Source organism: Oryx dammah, unplaced genomic scaffold (genome assembly GCF_014754425.2).
Source record: "Oryx dammah isolate SB20612 unplaced genomic scaffold, SCBI_Odam_1.1 HiC_scaffold_14, whole genome shotgun sequence".
Classification (NCBI taxonomy): Eukaryota; Metazoa; Chordata; class Mammalia; order Artiodactyla; family Bovidae; genus Oryx; species Oryx dammah.
Window position 1 is genome coordinate 40,749,863 of NW_024070198.1, and position 17,731 is coordinate 40,767,593.

Consider the following 17,731-nt stretch of genomic DNA (forward strand, 5'->3'; position numbering starts at 1 on the left):
GTGTGGATATTTTTTCATTTGTGTATTGAGGGGCGGGGCGACATCCACTCTGCCTAGCTACTGTGTGAATTAAATGTCATCAGAACTGAAAAGTGCGGATGTGGCAGCTGTCCATCCTGGCGATTTTGCTTTATGGTTTTGCTGGTTCCCTTGAAGCCTGGCAGTGCAGAGACTGTGCTTGTCTTTCCCCAGCCAGTCTCCTTCCTCTTCTCAAGCATTCCTAGTTGGCTTGAGTGTGCGTCTTCGGAACTACGCCTTAGGAGCCCATCTGGATGTGATTGTCTCCAGCCCGGGTGGTGGGGAGGGCCTTCTCTGCATCTTTATCATCTGCTCAGCCCTTCGCTGCAGCGAATCAGCTCTCCTCCCAGATCTCTGCACTCCCTGCCTCTCCCTTTGTTGGCGGGGGGCATCAGGGCTGCACCGGGGAGGCTGTGGTCTCTACGCTCTGCCCTCCTCAGCTCAAAGGCAGTGCCCCCCCCTCCTTTGGGCTGAGAGCCTTGCATTTAGAACATGCTGCCCAGCCCACAAGAGCTCGCCTTTAGATTCTGAGCTGAACCTCCATCCTACACATTTTTTATTCCTTCTTGAGGCACAAAAGGACATTGTGCAAGCTCCAATTAATACAGAGCCCTTACAGATCACTTTGTAGAATTTTTCTTGCCCTGGGGCAAAGCTCCTCCTGGTGAGTGACTTTAATCTGGTTTAAAAATTGGCTTCTGATGGGCAATCACGCAGATTACAGCTGCTCAGTTCAGGTGAAAGAGAGCCAAGACTGGGTCTTTATTTAGAAGGGAGTCCGAGTTCACACTCTGGGGGATGTATTCCTGGTTGTTCTCTTATAAGACCCACAGGTCTTCAAGGTGCCCCAGTGGAGTGAATTTATCATCCTGTCCCCAGACGGTCATGACTTCAAGTAGCCTGAAGGGAAGTCACACACTCTCCTGAGTTGGCCACTGCTCTCAGAGGCAGATCAGTAAAGCCGCTTTGTTCTCTTGTTGCCAGCGCAGAGGGAGCTGTGTTCTCTGCTTACAAGCAGACGTCAGTAGGAATGCTTCATTTCTGAATTACATGCCGTTAATCTCATTAGCTACTAAATGATTTGACCCCCTACTTAATGAGTGGAACACAATTAAGCATAAAGTGCCTATTAAAAGGAAAATAGGTTCACAAGTACAGAGTTGCTGGTTCTGGAACAATCCATTGAATTTGAGAAATCCTGCTCTGCAAAGGTCATGTCAAGGAATGTTACCTGCAATTTTAGTGGTTTCACCCCTGTCCATCAGCACAAGGCCAGGACTATCCATGGGCACGTCTGTCCTAGTGATCACTTGGGGATTGGAGGGATTCATGTAACTTAACCCTCGGAGGAGGCAACGGCACCCTACTCCAGTACTCTTGCCTGGAAAATCCCATGGATGGAGGAGCCTGGTAGGCTGCAGTTCATGGGGTCGCGAAGAGTCGGACACAACTGGGCGACTTCACTTTCACTTTTCACTTTCATGCACTGGAGAATGACATGGCAACCCACTCCAGTGCTCTTGCCTGGAGAATCCCAGGGATAGGGGATGTTATGCCCAGAGTCCGAGTCCCCAAAACTGAGAGAATAAGACGTCCACAGCAATGCAAAAGCATGAAGGGGTTTTATTTCTAGCTCGAGCTAGGGCTCCCGCCACATCCAACGCAGTGGAGTGGAGCAAGGAGCCCCGAACCCAGATTTACAGCAGTATTTATAGGTTTTAGAACAGAGCGTTGGCAAGGGCTGATTGGCTGCAGTAGTTTCCTAGTATTTACTAATTGGCTAATCTTTATTGGCTGCAGGGGTTTCCTGGTATTTACTAATTGGCTGTTGGCTGCAGGGGGATGTCTTTTATGTCCTGATAAACTCAAACCAGATTATGGGGAGTATGCTGATTAGACAAGTCCTGGCATCCGCGGGGATGACCTCACTGGGCGATGACTCAGCTTTTCCCGTGAGTCCTACCTTAGTCCCTGAAGCCTATCATGGCGTTTGTTAGGTCCCAACTGGGGAGCCTGGTGGGCTGCTGTCTTTGGGGTCGCACAGAGTCGGACACGACTGAAGCAACTTAGCAGCAGCAGCAGCAGCAACCCTCTTTAGTTTTCTCTTCTTTGCTCTTGTGAGCCCTGCTTTTTGTCTCAAAATGCTAATCTTGTTGAGATAGTAGCCAGCTCTCTCTCGGGTCCATCTGAAATATTTTCAGTGGCATATGTGCAGAGGCATTTCTTTACCATTAAGGTCCGTCTAGTCAAGGCTATGTTTTTTCCAGTGGTCGTGTATGGGTGTGAGAGTTGGACTCTCAAGAAAGCTGAGCACTGAAGAATTGATGCTTTTGAACTGTGGTGTTGGAGAAGACTCTCGAGAGTCCCTTGGACTGCAAGGAGGTCCAACCAGTCCTTCCTAAAGGAAATCAGTCCTGAATATTCATTGGAAGGACTGATTTTGAAGCTGAAACTCCAATACTTTGGTCACCTGATGTGAAGAACTGACTCATTGGAAAACACCCTGGTGCTGGGCAAGATTGAAGGCAGGAGGAGAAGGGAATGACAAAGGATGAGATGGTTGGATGGCACCACCAACACAATGGCCATGAGTTTGAGTGAGCTCTGGGAGTTGGTGATGGACAGGGAGGCCTGGTGTGCTGCAGTCCATGGGGTCTCAAAGAGTCAGACACGGCTGAGCAACTGAACTGATACTGAACTGATGTGCAGAGATAGGCATTAAATCGGGATGACTGGTGTAGTGACACCTGAACACATCTCCTTTGAGGTTGTCATGTGATGTCATGTATATATAATTCATAGGTGAGGGGCTTGGTGAGAGGCTAGAATGGAGTCAGGTACAGAGCCTCTTGCCTTCTGTCCTAGTTCATTCAGGCTGCTATAAAAATGACATAGACTGGATGGCTTAGCCAACAGACATGTGTTTCTTGTGACTCTGGAGGCTAGAAATCTAATATCAAGGTGCCAGCAGATTTCAAATCTGCTGAGGACCCATTTCCTAGTTCATGGGTGGGTGGATGCCTTCTCTGGGAGTCCTCACATGGCAAAAGGGTCAAGGGAAATCTCTGGGGATCTCTTTTCAGTTCAGTTTGGTCCCTCAGTCATGTCTGACTCTGCGACCCCATGAACCACAGCACGCCAGGCCTCCCTGTCCATCACCAACTGCTGGAGTCCACCCAAACCCATGTCCATTGAGTTGGTGATGTCATCCAACCATCTCATCCTTTGTCATCCCCTTCTCCTCCTGCCCTCAATCTTTCCCAGCATCTCTTTTATAAGGGCAGTAACCCTCATGACTTAATCACCTTCCAAAGACCCTCCTTTCCTAACACCATTGAGAGGGTTAATAGGTAGGAAGGCCAGAGGTCCCCAAGTGGCGGGAGAAAATAAACTGCAAGACACTTCCCCCCCTTCTCTGTTGAGGACACTTGGTTCTGCCTAAACTTAACTTTTTTCAAACCTTGAGATAACCAATGCGTTTTTCTTATAGAAGTGTTTTTCTTGAGCTATGTTAATGAAACTATGTATTTGCTTTAAAATTTGTCTTTCTTCAAACCAGTTTGTGTAAGAGGAACCTTTTTTTTTTTTTCTTTTCTCAGACCTTGGGCTGATAATGGCTCAGCAAACCAACATTCATGTCAGTTGTTTTATGGCCAGGGATGACACACCTTGTGCCGTTCTATCTCAGAAACGTATAATGTGGGAGAGGGGCCTGGTATAACTCCCTCGGCCTTGGGGGGGTCTCTCTTGTCTGATTAACAGCTTGCTAACAGACATAAAACATCTTGCTAAAAACTAGCATGCAGGCACTCTTTCTGTCCCCTTCTGATGTCTATGTCAGAAGTTTCCCTATCTCTATTATGCTTTAATAATAAAACATTGCTACACAAAAGCTCCTTGTAGTCAAGCCTCGTCTCTGGCACCGGACTGAATTCTCCTTCGGAGGCCACGAATCCCCATGTAGCACATGGCTTGCAACCTCAACCTTTCACCATCGTCTTGGGGATTAGTTTTCAACCTATGAATTTTTTCGTGTCTCCCTCCTTAAAAGTTTTTGCTTTTGGAGGCATAGAATGAATAAGAAGATCATGGTCCGCCAGATTCAAGCTTAACCCCTCTGTTCTCAGGGTTCTTCTCTGCAAAATGGCAGTAGTAATATTCACCTTGCAAGGCTATTGGTAGGGTTAAATGAGATAATCCATGTAAAGCACTGATGTTCAGTAAATTTCATCCATTTTCCAAGTATTTTCCCAACTTTTCATTTTGGAAAATTTGAAACCTTAAAAATGTTGAAAGGATAGTAGAATATTATCCAATATACCCATTGTAGTAGTTTGTTCACAGTGCCATAGAGAAACCCACAGACTGGGTAGCTTCAACAACAGAATTTTGTTTTTTCACAGTTCCAGAGGCTGGGATTCCAAGGTTAGGGTGCTGGCAAAGGTGGCTTCTGGTGAGACCTTTCTTCCTGGTTTGCAGATGGCACCTTCCTGCTGTGTCTGCTAAGGCCTCTTGGTATGAGTAACTCCTGGTGTCCCCCTTCTTCTTACAGGGACTTCAGTTCTCCTAGATTAGTGCCCCACTCTTATGACCTCACTTACATTTAATTACCTTCTTAAAGGCCCTATGTCCACATATACAGTCACATTATGGATTAAAACTTCAATATGGATTTTCAGGGGGACACAGTTCAGTCCATAATTGTTGTTTTTGTTCAGTCACTAAGTCACATCCAACTGTTTGTGACCTCACAGCATGCCAGGCAGGCTTCCCTGTCTTTCACTATCTCCCAGACTGCTCAAACTCCTGTCCATTGTGTTGATGATGCCACCCAACCATCTCATTCTCTGTCATCCCCTTCTCCTCCTGCTTTCAATCTTTCCCAGCATCAGGGTCTTTTCCAGTGAATCGGCTCTTTGCATCAGGTGGCCAAAGTATTGGAGGTTCAGCTTTAGTATCAGTCTTTCCAATGAATATTCAGAGTTGATTTCCTTTAGGATTGATTGGTTTGATCTCCTTGGTATTTAATTTCCCTATTCACTACTGACCAGCATGGAAAACCTCAGACTGAATGTTTGAGATTCTCTGCATTGATTTTTGGAGAAAGTCATGGTTATGGGTGTGGTGGGACACAGAGGGGGCTCTCTTCATGGGGAGAATGAGCCACATGAGGATGGTGTGTTACGTCCTTAAGTGGGAGAGGGGTGGAGTGATTGTGCCTGTGCTTTACTCTCTCCTTGCCATCCATGAGAACTGATGAAACATTAAATGTTTTCATTGTTGGCAGCGTCTGGCATGGAGGTTCCAGCTCTGCTTCTGAGGCTGCTGCCACTCCAGACCCCTGCCTCGTGTCCCCAGAGGTGACTGAGCCGAGAGAGCACCCACAGGCAGCCAGGGGTCCAGAAGATTCTCCACGTCCCAGAGCACCGGAGCCCCAGGAGTGGGAGAGTCCCTCGTCCTCCATGCGCTTTGCCGAGGGCCCCCCGGAAGGTTGCTTGGCAAGCCCAGAAGGGGAACCTGAAGGTTGGCCCCTGGTTCAACAGCCTTGGAGGGAACTTCCTCCAAATGGCCCAGGAGAGGCCCCAGCAGCCTCTGTCCCTCAGGACGACAACTTGACTCAGCGCAAGGTGGTTTCTGTCATCCCCAGTGCCGAAGGAGAGACAAGCTCGAAGGAAGAAGGGCAGAGACTGTCTTCCTCCAGCTCCACTGACCAGTTGGCAGGAATTCCACCAACTGCTCCTCCAGAGCCGATGAAGGTGCAGCTGCGTGGAGAGGATGCCCGGCCTGGTGATTTCAAATCCCAAGGGCAAGAGGCTGCAGCTGGCTTACCACGGCCAGAGTCCCGGCAGGGAACCCCCAAGGCCCCTGCTGCCCACCTAGGCCAGGAGAGCTCAGCCAGCCTGGAGGAGCCTCCCCTAAAACCCGAGATCTCAACCTCGCAAGAGCCAGCCCCTGAATGCCCAGTGGAGGGGCCACCTCAGGATTTCACCGATGATGCAGGGTTCCTCGGGGCCTGCCCTCCCACTGGGACCAGTTCAGGGGCCGCCCAAGAAGCCAAAGCGAAGGCCGATTTCCAGGAAAGCTGCCAGCAGCCGATGGGAGCACTCCCGCCCACAGGGCTGCCCTGGGATTCACTGGGTCCTGCCCTGGTGCCGGGGGACAAGGGCTCTTGGGAGGAGACTCTGGGTGCCCTTGATGCTCAGGGTCACTCGCAGACTGGGAGCCAAGATGCTGAGCCTAGTCAAGTCACCTGGGCAGCAACAGGTGACCAGCCCGAGGGAATTTTGTTCATGAGCCCTGAGCCTGCCCCACATGCCTCAACTGAGGATTTGGGTCCGGCTTCAAGCCTCCCCTCCCAGCCAGCTGCTCTGGCCTCCATGGCTGCAGAACAAGCCAAGGAGATGGTTTCCATGGCCGAGATGCCTGTTCTCACAGATCTGGCTACAGAGTGGGCAGAAGCAGTGTTTTCAGGACTGGAGAAGCAAGCATCAGACCTCAGAGGAGAAGGAGAGGGTCTGGAAGAAGGCCCCAGAGAGATTCCTGCTCCTGCCCCACTGAAGGAGAGGGCAGAGCTTGGGAATAGAGAGCTAAGCCATGAAGTCCAACCAAAGGTTCCAGCTCTCCCCACTCCCAGTGCATCAGATGAGAGTGCCAGCAGGTCACCAGGGCCAAAGGATGAAGCTGAGCCCCCCGAAGGCCCAGCTGTGGCTAACAAAGAAAGCAGAGTCTCTGGGGCTGATCCTAGAGGACAGGGAGCGGCCCCAGGGCCCCTTTATGGTGCAGATCCTGGGAATCTACAGGCAGAACAACCTGAGGCCTGGGACTGCAAGCCTGACTCAGAGGTGGACAAGGACGAGGTTTCACAGCTGACTGGCAATGAGGAGAGCAAAGGCCTTCTGAACACAGTCCTAGCACAGCCACTTGGAGAGGAGATCCCCGGGCACGTGGACAGGTCTGACTCTCCCTCAGAAGATGCAGCTTGGAACGTGGTGGCCCGTGGGATGATGGGAGAATCTCAAGTGGTCCATGCATCGGGCTCACTGCACCAGCTCCCTGAACAGCATCCTAGCCCACCCTCTGGGCCAGAAGGAGCTGGTGAATGTGTTCTTTCCCGGGGAACCGTCTGGGCGGGGCCGGGACCACAGACCAAATGTCCCGACACCCTTCAGGACGTGGAGGGACTGGGAAGAATGGACTCTCTTCCTGCTTTAGAATCTGAGAAATCAGATTTCCTGTCGGCTCCTGCTCCAGAGGTTGTCCCCAAAGCCCAGGAGGCGGAGAGCATGCCTGAAATAAAGTCAGGGAGCCACCCATCCGCACAGAGGCCCGGCCATGGGGAGGGGGAGGGCTCGCTAAGATCCCCCCACCCCCGTGGGCCGGGGCGTGACACAGCTGGACAGGAAGTCCACGCTGATGGGCCCCCTCCTCCTGAGGAGGAGAACTGGGCAGTGGACTGCAGGCTCACGACGCTCAGCCTGGAGCAAGGTCGGCAGGGAAACCTATCCCACCCGGGGGACAGCGGTATAGAAGTGACTGCATCCGAGAGGCCCTTATTGTGTCCTGAGAACCATCTCCAAACATCCCAGACATACCCAGAAGCGTCGGTCTTCAATATGCTCAGGGAGACATCCCAAGGGTGCGGAAGCAAGGAAGAGACTTATCCAGGTGATACGGATTTTAAGAACCTGGGTGCCGATTCTCCCCAAATCCATATACCCGTGGGACCGCGGGAAGATGTGAACTTGTCCACTCATGGAGGCAAGCAATCGGCTTCTGAAACAGAACTTCAAAGTGAGCTCCCCAAAGGCAGTCTATCTGATGCTCCGAGTTCACCTCCTGGGGGCACAGTTCTGGAGAATCCTGCGACCGAGAAGTCACAGTTGTCAGCACACATGAAGCCTGAGTTGCCTGCACGCAGGGAGAAGGGGCAAGAGGGAGAATGCAGCAGCAGTCAGCCGTCCAGGAGCTCATCTCCTGCAGCAGACACTTCCCAAGACCCTTCTTTTGCAGGTAGCTTGAGCACAAAGGAATATAGCTGTGCTGGGCAGGGGCCAAACGAGTCCCAACAGGAGCTGGTTGACGGGCTGAACGCCGGCAGCCAGCATGAAGAAGCATGTCTTGAGGACGCAGGCATTTCAGGAGCAGCTGACGCTTGGCCCCAGCTCCAGGACTTGGGCGAGACAGAGAAGGCAAGTGGAAACACCGTGGGGGCTCTGCCTTGTCGGCCTGACCCAGTAGCTCTCCCGGAGGCAGCTCACAGCCAGCCGGTTCCAGCACCTGCCAGCCCCCGAGCCACACCCGCCCAGGATGCCCCAGTGAGAGAGGCAGGTGAAGAAACCCAGGAGGGCGGGCAGCAACCGGGGTTGGTCCCACAGAAGGAAATGGAGCACCTCACTGCCTCAGATGCAGAGGTCCCGGAGCTTTCTGGAATTTTCCCATCAGCCAAGGATCAAGGTGTGGATGGTGCTGAGACTTGTGGGAAGGCGGACGGAGGAGCCCTGGGGATGTGGCAGGCTCCGGGGGAGCCAGGCTCCCTCCAAATAGAGCAGCACTCTTCCCCTGGGGAGGAAGCCTCTACCTCTGCTCTAGGTGAGCAGCACTTGGCCAGCTGCCAGGATGCCTGGCCACTAGCCGGGGAGCTGGCTGAGAGTCCCAGGAGCGTGGTGGATCTTTCTGCAGCACAGGTTGTCCCCGACCCAAAGAGGCTCCTGCCGTCTGGACCCCTGGAGGAGGCTGCCCCTGGTACTCCTTACTTGCACATCGAGGGTGCTGCCAGGAAAGGGCTGGAAGACAGTGTTGTGAAAGCTGTTTCACCCCAAGGCCCTGGAGCCCCTGGGGAAAGCCCTTGTTCCACTCAGGAGCCCCTGCTTGCCTCGGAAATAGCCTCCTCCAGGGAGGGCTCTGCTGAGTCCTCCTTCTTGCAAGCAGGAGCTGCAGGTGAGGGAATCTCTGCAGTGCCAGCCAGCCTTGGCAGCTCCAAAGCTGCGACCTCTGAGGGTCCTGTGGACTCTGTGCCCTACTTGGACAGGATGCCGTTTCTGGCCAAGAGTAAGGAGACCACGGGGGAGGAGAAATGGTCAGGAGATCCTGGTGCAAGTGCTGAGCCCGGCGAAATTCCAGCATGCCCCATCAGTGAGGAGAGCAAGGCAGGGGAAGCAGCAAGAGAGACCGAGGGCAGCGGGGAGAGGATGCTAGAGCCTTCCAAGGACCCCAGGCGGGGAGCATCAGCTGATGTAGATGCAAGCTGCAGGCAGACTGGGATGCTCACTGGGTTGCCTGATTTCAGGGAGCACATCACCAAGATCTTCGAGAAGTCTGTGCTTGGAGCCCTGACCACCGATTGGCCGCAGAGCACACAGGGAGAAAATGCGGGAGCCAGGAAGAGGGTGATGGGCAAGGGCCTCATGGTGCCAAGCCCAGAGAAGCTTCCAGATGGGACTCAAGGAGTGGCCGTCACCCCTCTCCCCACCCTTCCCACTGGTCTTTGGGTGGACTCAAAGGAGAGGAAGCAAGAGCTGGCTGTAGAAGCTGAGATTTCTTGTCTGGGTCCCCAGGATCCAGCTCTAGGAAAGCTGCCTGGGCTGGCCTGGCTGGCTGCAGAGCACACCCTGCCGGGTGCCAGTGAGAGAAAGGAAGTAAGTGAAGCCCCGCAGATGCTGGCGGACAGCAAGAAGCCGGAGGGGCCCGGGGAAGGCTGGTGGCCGGGACCTGGGGAAGGCCAAGCCCATTCACAGCAGGCAGGTGGCCCACAGGAAGCAGCTTCAGATCTGTCTTCACAGGCGGCTTCTCCAGAGACTTCCGGGGCTGACTTGCAGGTGGCTCCCCAGAGCCATGCAGCAGGGGACTCTGGTCCAGATGACATTATTCCTTCTGGAAAACAGAGCCAGGAAACAGCCCGCCAGGACAGTCAACCCAGAGAAGATGGCCCCCGGGGCTCTTCTCTCCCCCGGGCTCTGGGTGACACGCCAGGATCCACCTCTGCCCAGGGAGCATCTCCCCATGGGGACATCCCACCTCCGCCCAAGGCCGTTGGTGAGCCCTGCACCCCAGACCCAATTGGGGGTGAGAGGAGGCGTGCAGGTGCAGCTGGCATCTCAGAAACACAAGATGCCCTGGGCACCCAGGGCGTCCTGGAGCCCCCAGCTGGGGAAGTGGCAGATAATCCGCTGGAGCCCAGCTTGGAAGCTGGAGCTGCTGGGGAAGCAGAGGGTGACGTCACTTTGAACACAGCTGGGACCCGGGCATGTGTGTCTGAGGACCTGCCTGAAACAGGTACTACGAGAATGTTCTCTGGTGCGGCTGCTGCCTCGGCTGTGCCAGGAAGCCCTGGGGACCCAGGCTGCTCAGAAGGGGCTCTGAGGATGGATGCTGAAGTCGCCCTAGGTGGGGGCCGCCCAGCCGGGCCCCCACAGGCTGAGGAGCAACCCAGGCCTGAGTTCCCTGCTTTTGCGGAGGATGGGAAGATAGGTGTCTCCTCACCCCCAGAACCTGACGAAACTCGGAACCTGAAGCTGCAAAACCTGGATCCAGAAACACTGGACGCTGAGAGGTACTTAGATAAATTCACACGCTAATGCGGGGTCAGCCGTAAAAGTGATTCTCATTTTTAAAAGTCAAAGTGATGAGTGGCTTTAAAGAAGCTTCATTTTTCCGTATCTAATTGTTTAAACTTCCCTACTTACAATCTCTGGATGTGCTGAGAGTCTGAAAACATGAGAAATGGTTTGGAGGCGTCTGTTTGGTTTGGAGGAGCTGTCTGTTTAACACATCTTTTTTCCTTTCCTTGTGTTCTTTAATTCTTCTAACTGAAACTGTAAAGCATGAAATATTTACAGGCCAGCAGTGGACTATGGGGTCATAGGTTATGGTCAGTCAGTCAGACTATTTTTCTGGTGTCCAGATACATTTGCTTTTGAATCTGGATTTATTTATGCAGAGAGGCCTAAACGATCCCAAAGCATCTCAAAGCCTTTCACTGCCTGAAGCTAATTTTTTTTTTTTTCTAGAGATTTTCCTGAAGTAGCCACTTAAAGCTTAAACTGGGAAAAGGGCTTTTCAATAGGACATGGAGAGAAATGCCCTTTCTAAGATGTATTGCTTTCTTTACATTATCCCAGAAAGATCCCCAAGGCTGGCCCATCCACGTTACCTTTGGTTCCTGAGAAGGATGCTCCAGACATCACGGACGAGGTTATTTCAGATGATGCCAGCAGTGCAGGAGGAGCAGAAAGGTCAGTGAAAAGGCATCAGCTTTTGGAGAACCCTGCCTGCCTTTGGCAGAGACATGCTAGATGTTTTGCAAAGGATAGTACTGCTAACGTATGCGTCTTAATCTAAGAAAGATGCACCTTGCCATTCTGATTCTTTACACAGTGCTTGAGATAACTATGATCTCCATTGCTTGTATAAAGGAATTGTTTTCACATCTGAGCTTATCTTTGTTTTTCTTAACATCTTTATTGAGACGTAATTCACATACCATTTCATTTGTTCATTTAAGGTATACAAGTCAGTGGCTTTTAATATATTCACAGAGTTGTGCAGTTCTCAACTCTGTAGTCAATTTTAGAACATTGTCATCCCCTCCAAGAAACCCTGCACCCCTTGGACAACACGCCCCATATCTCCCAGCTCTCCAAGCCTGACACCTCCTAATCTAGTTCATTACCTTTTGAGGTAAACGGGTTCACGTCTGATTTAATCTTGAGCAGGAATGTCTAATCACCAACAGCAGTCATGCCCCCTAGGAAGGAGGACAAATGACAGATGCAAGAAGGAATCCCAGACCTTCACACTTTGCAGGGTACCTGCCTGTTCTTTCTTAAGTGAAATGTCACCCGTGGCTGGGCACCAGCTGCTGCTGGGAAATGACATCCTTCAGGGGAGAGGGAGGTGCTTTGGGCATAAACACATTCTGAACAAGCTTTGCGGCATCCTTAGCTCTTTGGCTCCTCCAGAGCTCTGTGTGTGTGTGTGTGTACATGTGTGTGCACACACACACAGGCACATACTCATGTGAGTGAGGCGGGGTTGGATTTTAAATTAGTACCTGTGGCTAGCCCAGAGTATCCTACCAAACAGCTGCAGGCATTTTGTAAATGATTTGATGCATGTTTTGCACTCGCCAAAAGAATGCATGATCACCTGTTTTTCAAGTCTGAGCACTTCCACCCAACTGCCTTGCCTTCCAAATGAGGGCAACTCTCATAACTCTGGGCCAACAGAGTTGCAAGCCCTGTTGCCAAGACAGATGCAAGTTTAATCTGCACTGGACACTTGTCTCTGCTGCTGACTTAGCACAAAATTCCCCACGGCTCTTGCTTATATGTATTTTTGACATTCCCAGTAAAAGTATAGGAAAAGATGTCTAACTTGAAAAATCCTCCCCTTCCTCTCCCCACAAATGTTATATTAGCTCTTTCTCAGTCCCCAGATGTTTTATCATCCTTCCTGGAGAACAAGAAGGTCTTAGGACAAGGCATATAGTAATCTAATAAATAGATCATGACTCGATGTTCTAATCATTTTTGATTTTAAAATTATAATTTCTAAATTAACACTAGATATGTGTTAGGTGTAGAAAAGTATAAGGAAAAAGAGAAAAATCCACAGCCCCACCACCTAATGATTGCTGGTATTTATGATGTTAGTGTGTGCACAAACACACATTATGTTAGGGTAGTTTCATCCACTGTTTTTTTTTTTTTTTTTCTGTTTAAATTCTCAGAGTCCTTTTTTTCCTGCTGCCATCAGAACTCTTTGCAGACATAAATCTTAGTGGCTCAAAGTGTATGACTTATAATTTACAGAGCAGTAGCTATTGACCTCAATATAATGGGTGTTCTGTGCACTTTGCCCTCGTTGAGGATTTGTTGGGTGATAGACTTTCAGATTCTCGAGTTGTGTTGTTCATTTTGGCAGCCCTGGTCACATGTGTTCGGAGATGTGCTGTGAGGGTAAAACGCATCTCAGATGTTGAAGATTTAGTGTTGAAAGCTTATGGTGAACGATGTCGGATTCGTGATCTCCGAAGAAGATTTAGCTCCAGGAGCAGGGACCAGACTTGATCACTCAAGAGCTTTTGTGTAGGAGAGTTTTATTAAAGTATAAAAAGAGACAGAGAAAGTTTCTGACATAGACATCACGAGGGGAACGAAGAGTGCTCCACTCACTAGTCTTACCAAGGCCTTAAATGCTTTTACCAGACCCACTCCCTCAACATACATTTTAAATGAGAAAGATTAGAACTAACAATAGAAAGGTCCCACAACCTACATCTTTTGTTTTATTGTTTAATCATTAGCTCTGGGCTTAAAGAAAATAACATCTTATGTGACTAAGACTAAGGAATGTAGGGGAAAAAGTTTGTCCTTTTCTCCTTCTGGACCCCTTCCTCCTTGAGGGCCCCGGACTCCTTATCAACCTACCTAAGGACTGGCTCTCTCAATGTGAAGCAAAGAATACATGGAATTCCCTGGTTGTCCAGTGGTTAGGACTCTGCACTTTGAACTAGAATCCCACAAGCTACATAATGTGACCAAAAAAAAATACAAGAAACATCATTAATAATTTTTATATTGTATGTTAAAATGGTAATATTTTGGATGTACTAGGTTAGAATATGTTACTGAAATTATTTTCATATTTTTTTCTTGTTTTTACTTGGCTACCAACATTTAAAAATTACCTAAGTGGCTTTTGCATTCATGACTTGCATTTGTGACCCGTGTGGCCTTGCTTGCTCAGTTGTGTCTGATTCTTTGAGATCCCATGGACTGTAGTCCGTCAGGCTCCTTTGTCCATGGGATTTTCCAGTCAAGAATACTGGAGAGGGTTGTCATTTCCTCCTCAGGGGTATCTTTCCAACCCATGGTCTACTTCTATTTAGATCATTTGCTTTGCTCTGGTCCTTGAAGGAAATGAGGATGGAAGAGGGCTCACCTTTCCTGTGCTTTGGGTTCTTAGGAAAAAGGCTTGCTACTCTCCCACTGGCTGAGGATTTCCAGAAAGAATTGCAGGTGGGGTGACCTCTGGCTCCCCTCCCTTGAGGGCAATTACAGGGACAGCCACATCTGAGCAAATGGACCACAACAGAGTCTACTTTATACTCAATAGACAATCGAAGGTCTCCTGAAGGTACAGACCAGCTCTGTCCAATTGAAATAGGACATAAGCTGCAAACATAATCTTAAATTTTATAGTAGCCACATTCAAAACAAATAGAAATTATTAAAATTTTAATTAAAATTAAATAAATTAAAATTGAAATATTAAAATTAATTAATTAACTTGCCTGCCAATTCAGGAGACTGAGGTTTGATCCCTGGGTTGGGAAGGTCCCCTGGAGAAGGAAATGACAACCCACTCCATATTATTGCCCAGGAAATCCCATGGACAGAGGAGCCTGGCAGGCTACTGTCCATGGGGTTGCAAAAGAGTCAGGCATGTCTTACCAACTAAACAACAGCAACAAAACCCAATATATGACAGATATTATCACTTCAACATGCAATCAATATATAAATTATTAACTTGATATTCTGCATTCTTATTTGCATATGAAGTCTCTGCATGCTGGGGTGTATTTCATATCCACAGCACATCTCCGTTTGGACTGGTCACACATCAAGCCCTCAACGGTTCCATATGGTGAGTGGCTGCTGCCAGGGACACCCCAGCTCCTCCCAGAGCTCTCAGAGTCATCGAATGATCCATAAGGCCAAGCCTTCCCACGGGGCCCCCAAAGGCCCTCCTCTCTCAGCCCAGCAACTTCATTCCTACTTTAACACCAGTGCTGGGAATGCTTCTTTGCCTTGAGGGGAAGCTCAGTAGCTCCAGTGCACCTTTCACCCTGAGGGAGCTGTGCTGTGGATCTGAGCGGGCCTCAGAGAAAGTCCGGCCAAAGTCGGGCGTGTGTGCCCTGGGAATGGCAGGTGCTGCACGTGAAGGTAAATTCAGCAGCAGTCTGGGGGAGGTTGTGTGGTCACACTATGGCAGATGCTACCAGGAGCTGGGTGGTGGTGGAGTTTGGGTTCACACCCAGCTGTGTCCCTTACTGGTTTCATGTCTAATCTCAGTTTGTCCATCTGTAGAATGGGGAGGTCACAGCTGTAATTGCCTCCCTGAGTTGCAGTGAGGGCCAGGATAAGTGATCAGATGCAATCGAGGTGCGTTCCGGCCCAGACAGAGCTTAGGTTTTCTCTTTGCAATTCTGTGGGACAGGCTTTTCTCCTGCAGTGCACTGCGTGGCCAGTGTTCGTCTTCCTGGGGTTGAGGTTCCAGCCTGGCCGTCTTTCTTTTCCAGAACTAACTTCTTTGTTAAAATGTCTTCTTGGCAGAGGAGAGGGAATTTACTGCCCACAACAATCTGCTTCAAGTTTAAACATTTTGAGATTGTGTTTTATTGTAAACCTTTGTGTGTTCTTTATTGTGTATTGTATTGTATTTCAACATAAAAATAATACTTTGATTTGCCATGAGAAGAAGCAAGTCAAAACCAAATTGTCTACTCTCTTGGTTATCGGGTGACACAGTTCTGTTGAATCTACTGAAATTTGGAGATTCTTTTGACTTGGTTAGAGCTGATCCCACAGATCAGACTCAGTACCTAAAAAGGGTCTCTTTTCCATCTTGGTGACAGGATCATTTGAAAACTCAATCTCATTTCCATGTAGATGCAGGGAGCAGATATTTTGCTGCTTTATTTCCCATCTTTTGAAGTCAGATTGGGCCTGCTGGTGCATGTGCTGTGGGTATCCTGTGGCTTTGCTCACCTCCACCTAAGGGGTATGTGTACACCCATCTCTGAGAAATAGGCGATGACAGATAGCTTGGCTCTGGATTTCTGTATACATCGTGTGGTCCCTCCCTGTGGAAGATTCTGGAACCCATAGATTTTATTTTTAGAATGTTCTACAGAAGAGGCTTGAATGATTTTGACTTTGTATCCATCCAACTGTCTTCAGGGGATGAAAAGTCTATTATTAGAATTTGCCATTTTGCTTTCACGCCACTGATGATCAGATGTGTAGTTCTGAATCCATTGTGGACATCACCAGCTTGCTTTTGCTGAATATTTATTTCAAGGGGTCTCTCTTTTCTTCCATTTGAGGAAATGGCTGGAGAGGTATCACTTTCAATTACTAGTGCTTTTGAGATAATTAAATGATCCTCAGATGCTTCAGGTCTTTGAGTACACCTAGGCCCAACCACAAGGGGCAGTTGGTTGAGGAGCAGAGGGAGGGACCAGCAAGGTCCAGCCGGCCTCTTGCCCAGGAGGCCCAGGCTGGACCTGAAGGTGGGGCTGGAGTGGGTTGCCACCCTTCCTCCTACTCTGTCTGCTTCTTCCTTCTCTCGCCTCTTCTTTCTAAAATTAGCAGCTGTGACACCAGGTTTTCAAGTTTAAGAATAAGGTTTTCAAGAGGGCTATAGTCATATAAATTAAGGAAAAGAAAAGAAGCTAGCAAGCCTAGCAGATAAAGCCAGGACAACAGACCCATCCTGTCCCCAACCCCATCCTTCTGGGTTTGATTGTATATTATGTTGCTTGGACTATTTTAAACTTTCTTTTGAGAAGTTCTGGGCTATTACAGGGCTATTACAGAGCTACACTGACACTTCATTCCCTTGGAGCAGTTTTCTTCCCAAATAGGAGATGATAGAGTAAGACAGAGGGTTCACATCCCAGCAACCTCTTCCTATCTGTGTGATGCCTGGAGAAGCTTCTTGACTTTTCAGTCCTCAGTTTCCAAATCTATAAAATGGGAACATTCCACCCTTCCCCATTAGGGTTGGAATTAAGATTAAAATGGAATGTTTCCAAAGCGATCTAGTATAATGCCTGCTATATGGTAAGTGTAAAATACAAATGGTAACCATTATTCTCATTTTCAATGTATTTATTAAAACATACATCTCGAAAATCAAGCAAACAAAGAACATGCCCGAGGTCTCCAAATGAAATGGGAACAGACCCTGCAGGGAGGGGGGGCTGTGAGACTGGGTGAGACTGTGCGTGCCTCTGCTTCTGTGTGTCTCTGTCATATGGGAGCCCCACTAATGCTGCCGGCTCACGGGGGCTTGTTAATGGTTCAAAGCAACCGCAGAACTAACGACTCTACGAAGGATGCGGATTACGATCAACAGCTTCAATCATTGTGAACCATCGTATTATAAAAGTCAAAGGACCTTTTAAAATCCGCCTTTATGTTCTGAAGGTTTTGTGTTCCATAATTAAAGCGATTTTTTAAAGAGGTGAACCCATCCTTTGGAAAAACGCCAAGTCGCCGTGGAGAGCTGGGTTAGGAGACACCTGCACTGAAGGCAGCAGCCTCTTCAGAGGCCAGGGGCTGACTGTGCCTCCAGGAGCCTCTGATGGGACCCAACACCTTGGCTTCCCGCCCTTCTGGGTTTCTGGGCCTCTCTGCTCTGAGGCCTGTGTTATGTGGATCTGAGTGGGGGAAGAGCCACTTGAGATTCCGGGCCAATTTCAGGGCAAGGTGGTGATTTTCCAAATGAATGTGCCCAGACCGACCCTCTTTTCTTCCTGGAACCTCTCATTACCTCCACTCTGTTAGACGGGGATTCAGGTTTGTTTCAGCAGCCGTATTTGAGAAATGGATATTTTAGACTCTAGCTGGCTATCTGGAAGGAAATTTGGGTGCATTCTTGTTGAGACTGGGAATAGGGAAGGGAGCACCTAACAGAATCTGAC

General features: G+C 49.4%; 1 protein-coding gene across 23 annotated transcripts in view; it reads left to right on the forward strand.

The window, feature by feature from the left end:
- Positions 1 to 17,731, forward strand: part of TACC2 (transforming acidic coiled-coil containing protein 2) — a 227,924-nt gene that overhangs the window by 63,998 nt on the left and 146,195 nt on the right. For all 23 annotated transcript variants that reach the window (XM_040254908.1, XM_040254916.1, XM_040254923.1 and 20 more), the window contains 2 exons: positions 5,306 to 10,567; positions 11,136 to 11,249. In XM_040254908.1, coding sequence (XP_040110842.1) covers positions 5,306 to 10,567; positions 11,136 to 11,249 — 5,376 coding nt within the window. The remainder of the gene's footprint in view (positions 1 to 5,305; positions 10,568 to 11,135; positions 11,250 to 17,731) is intronic.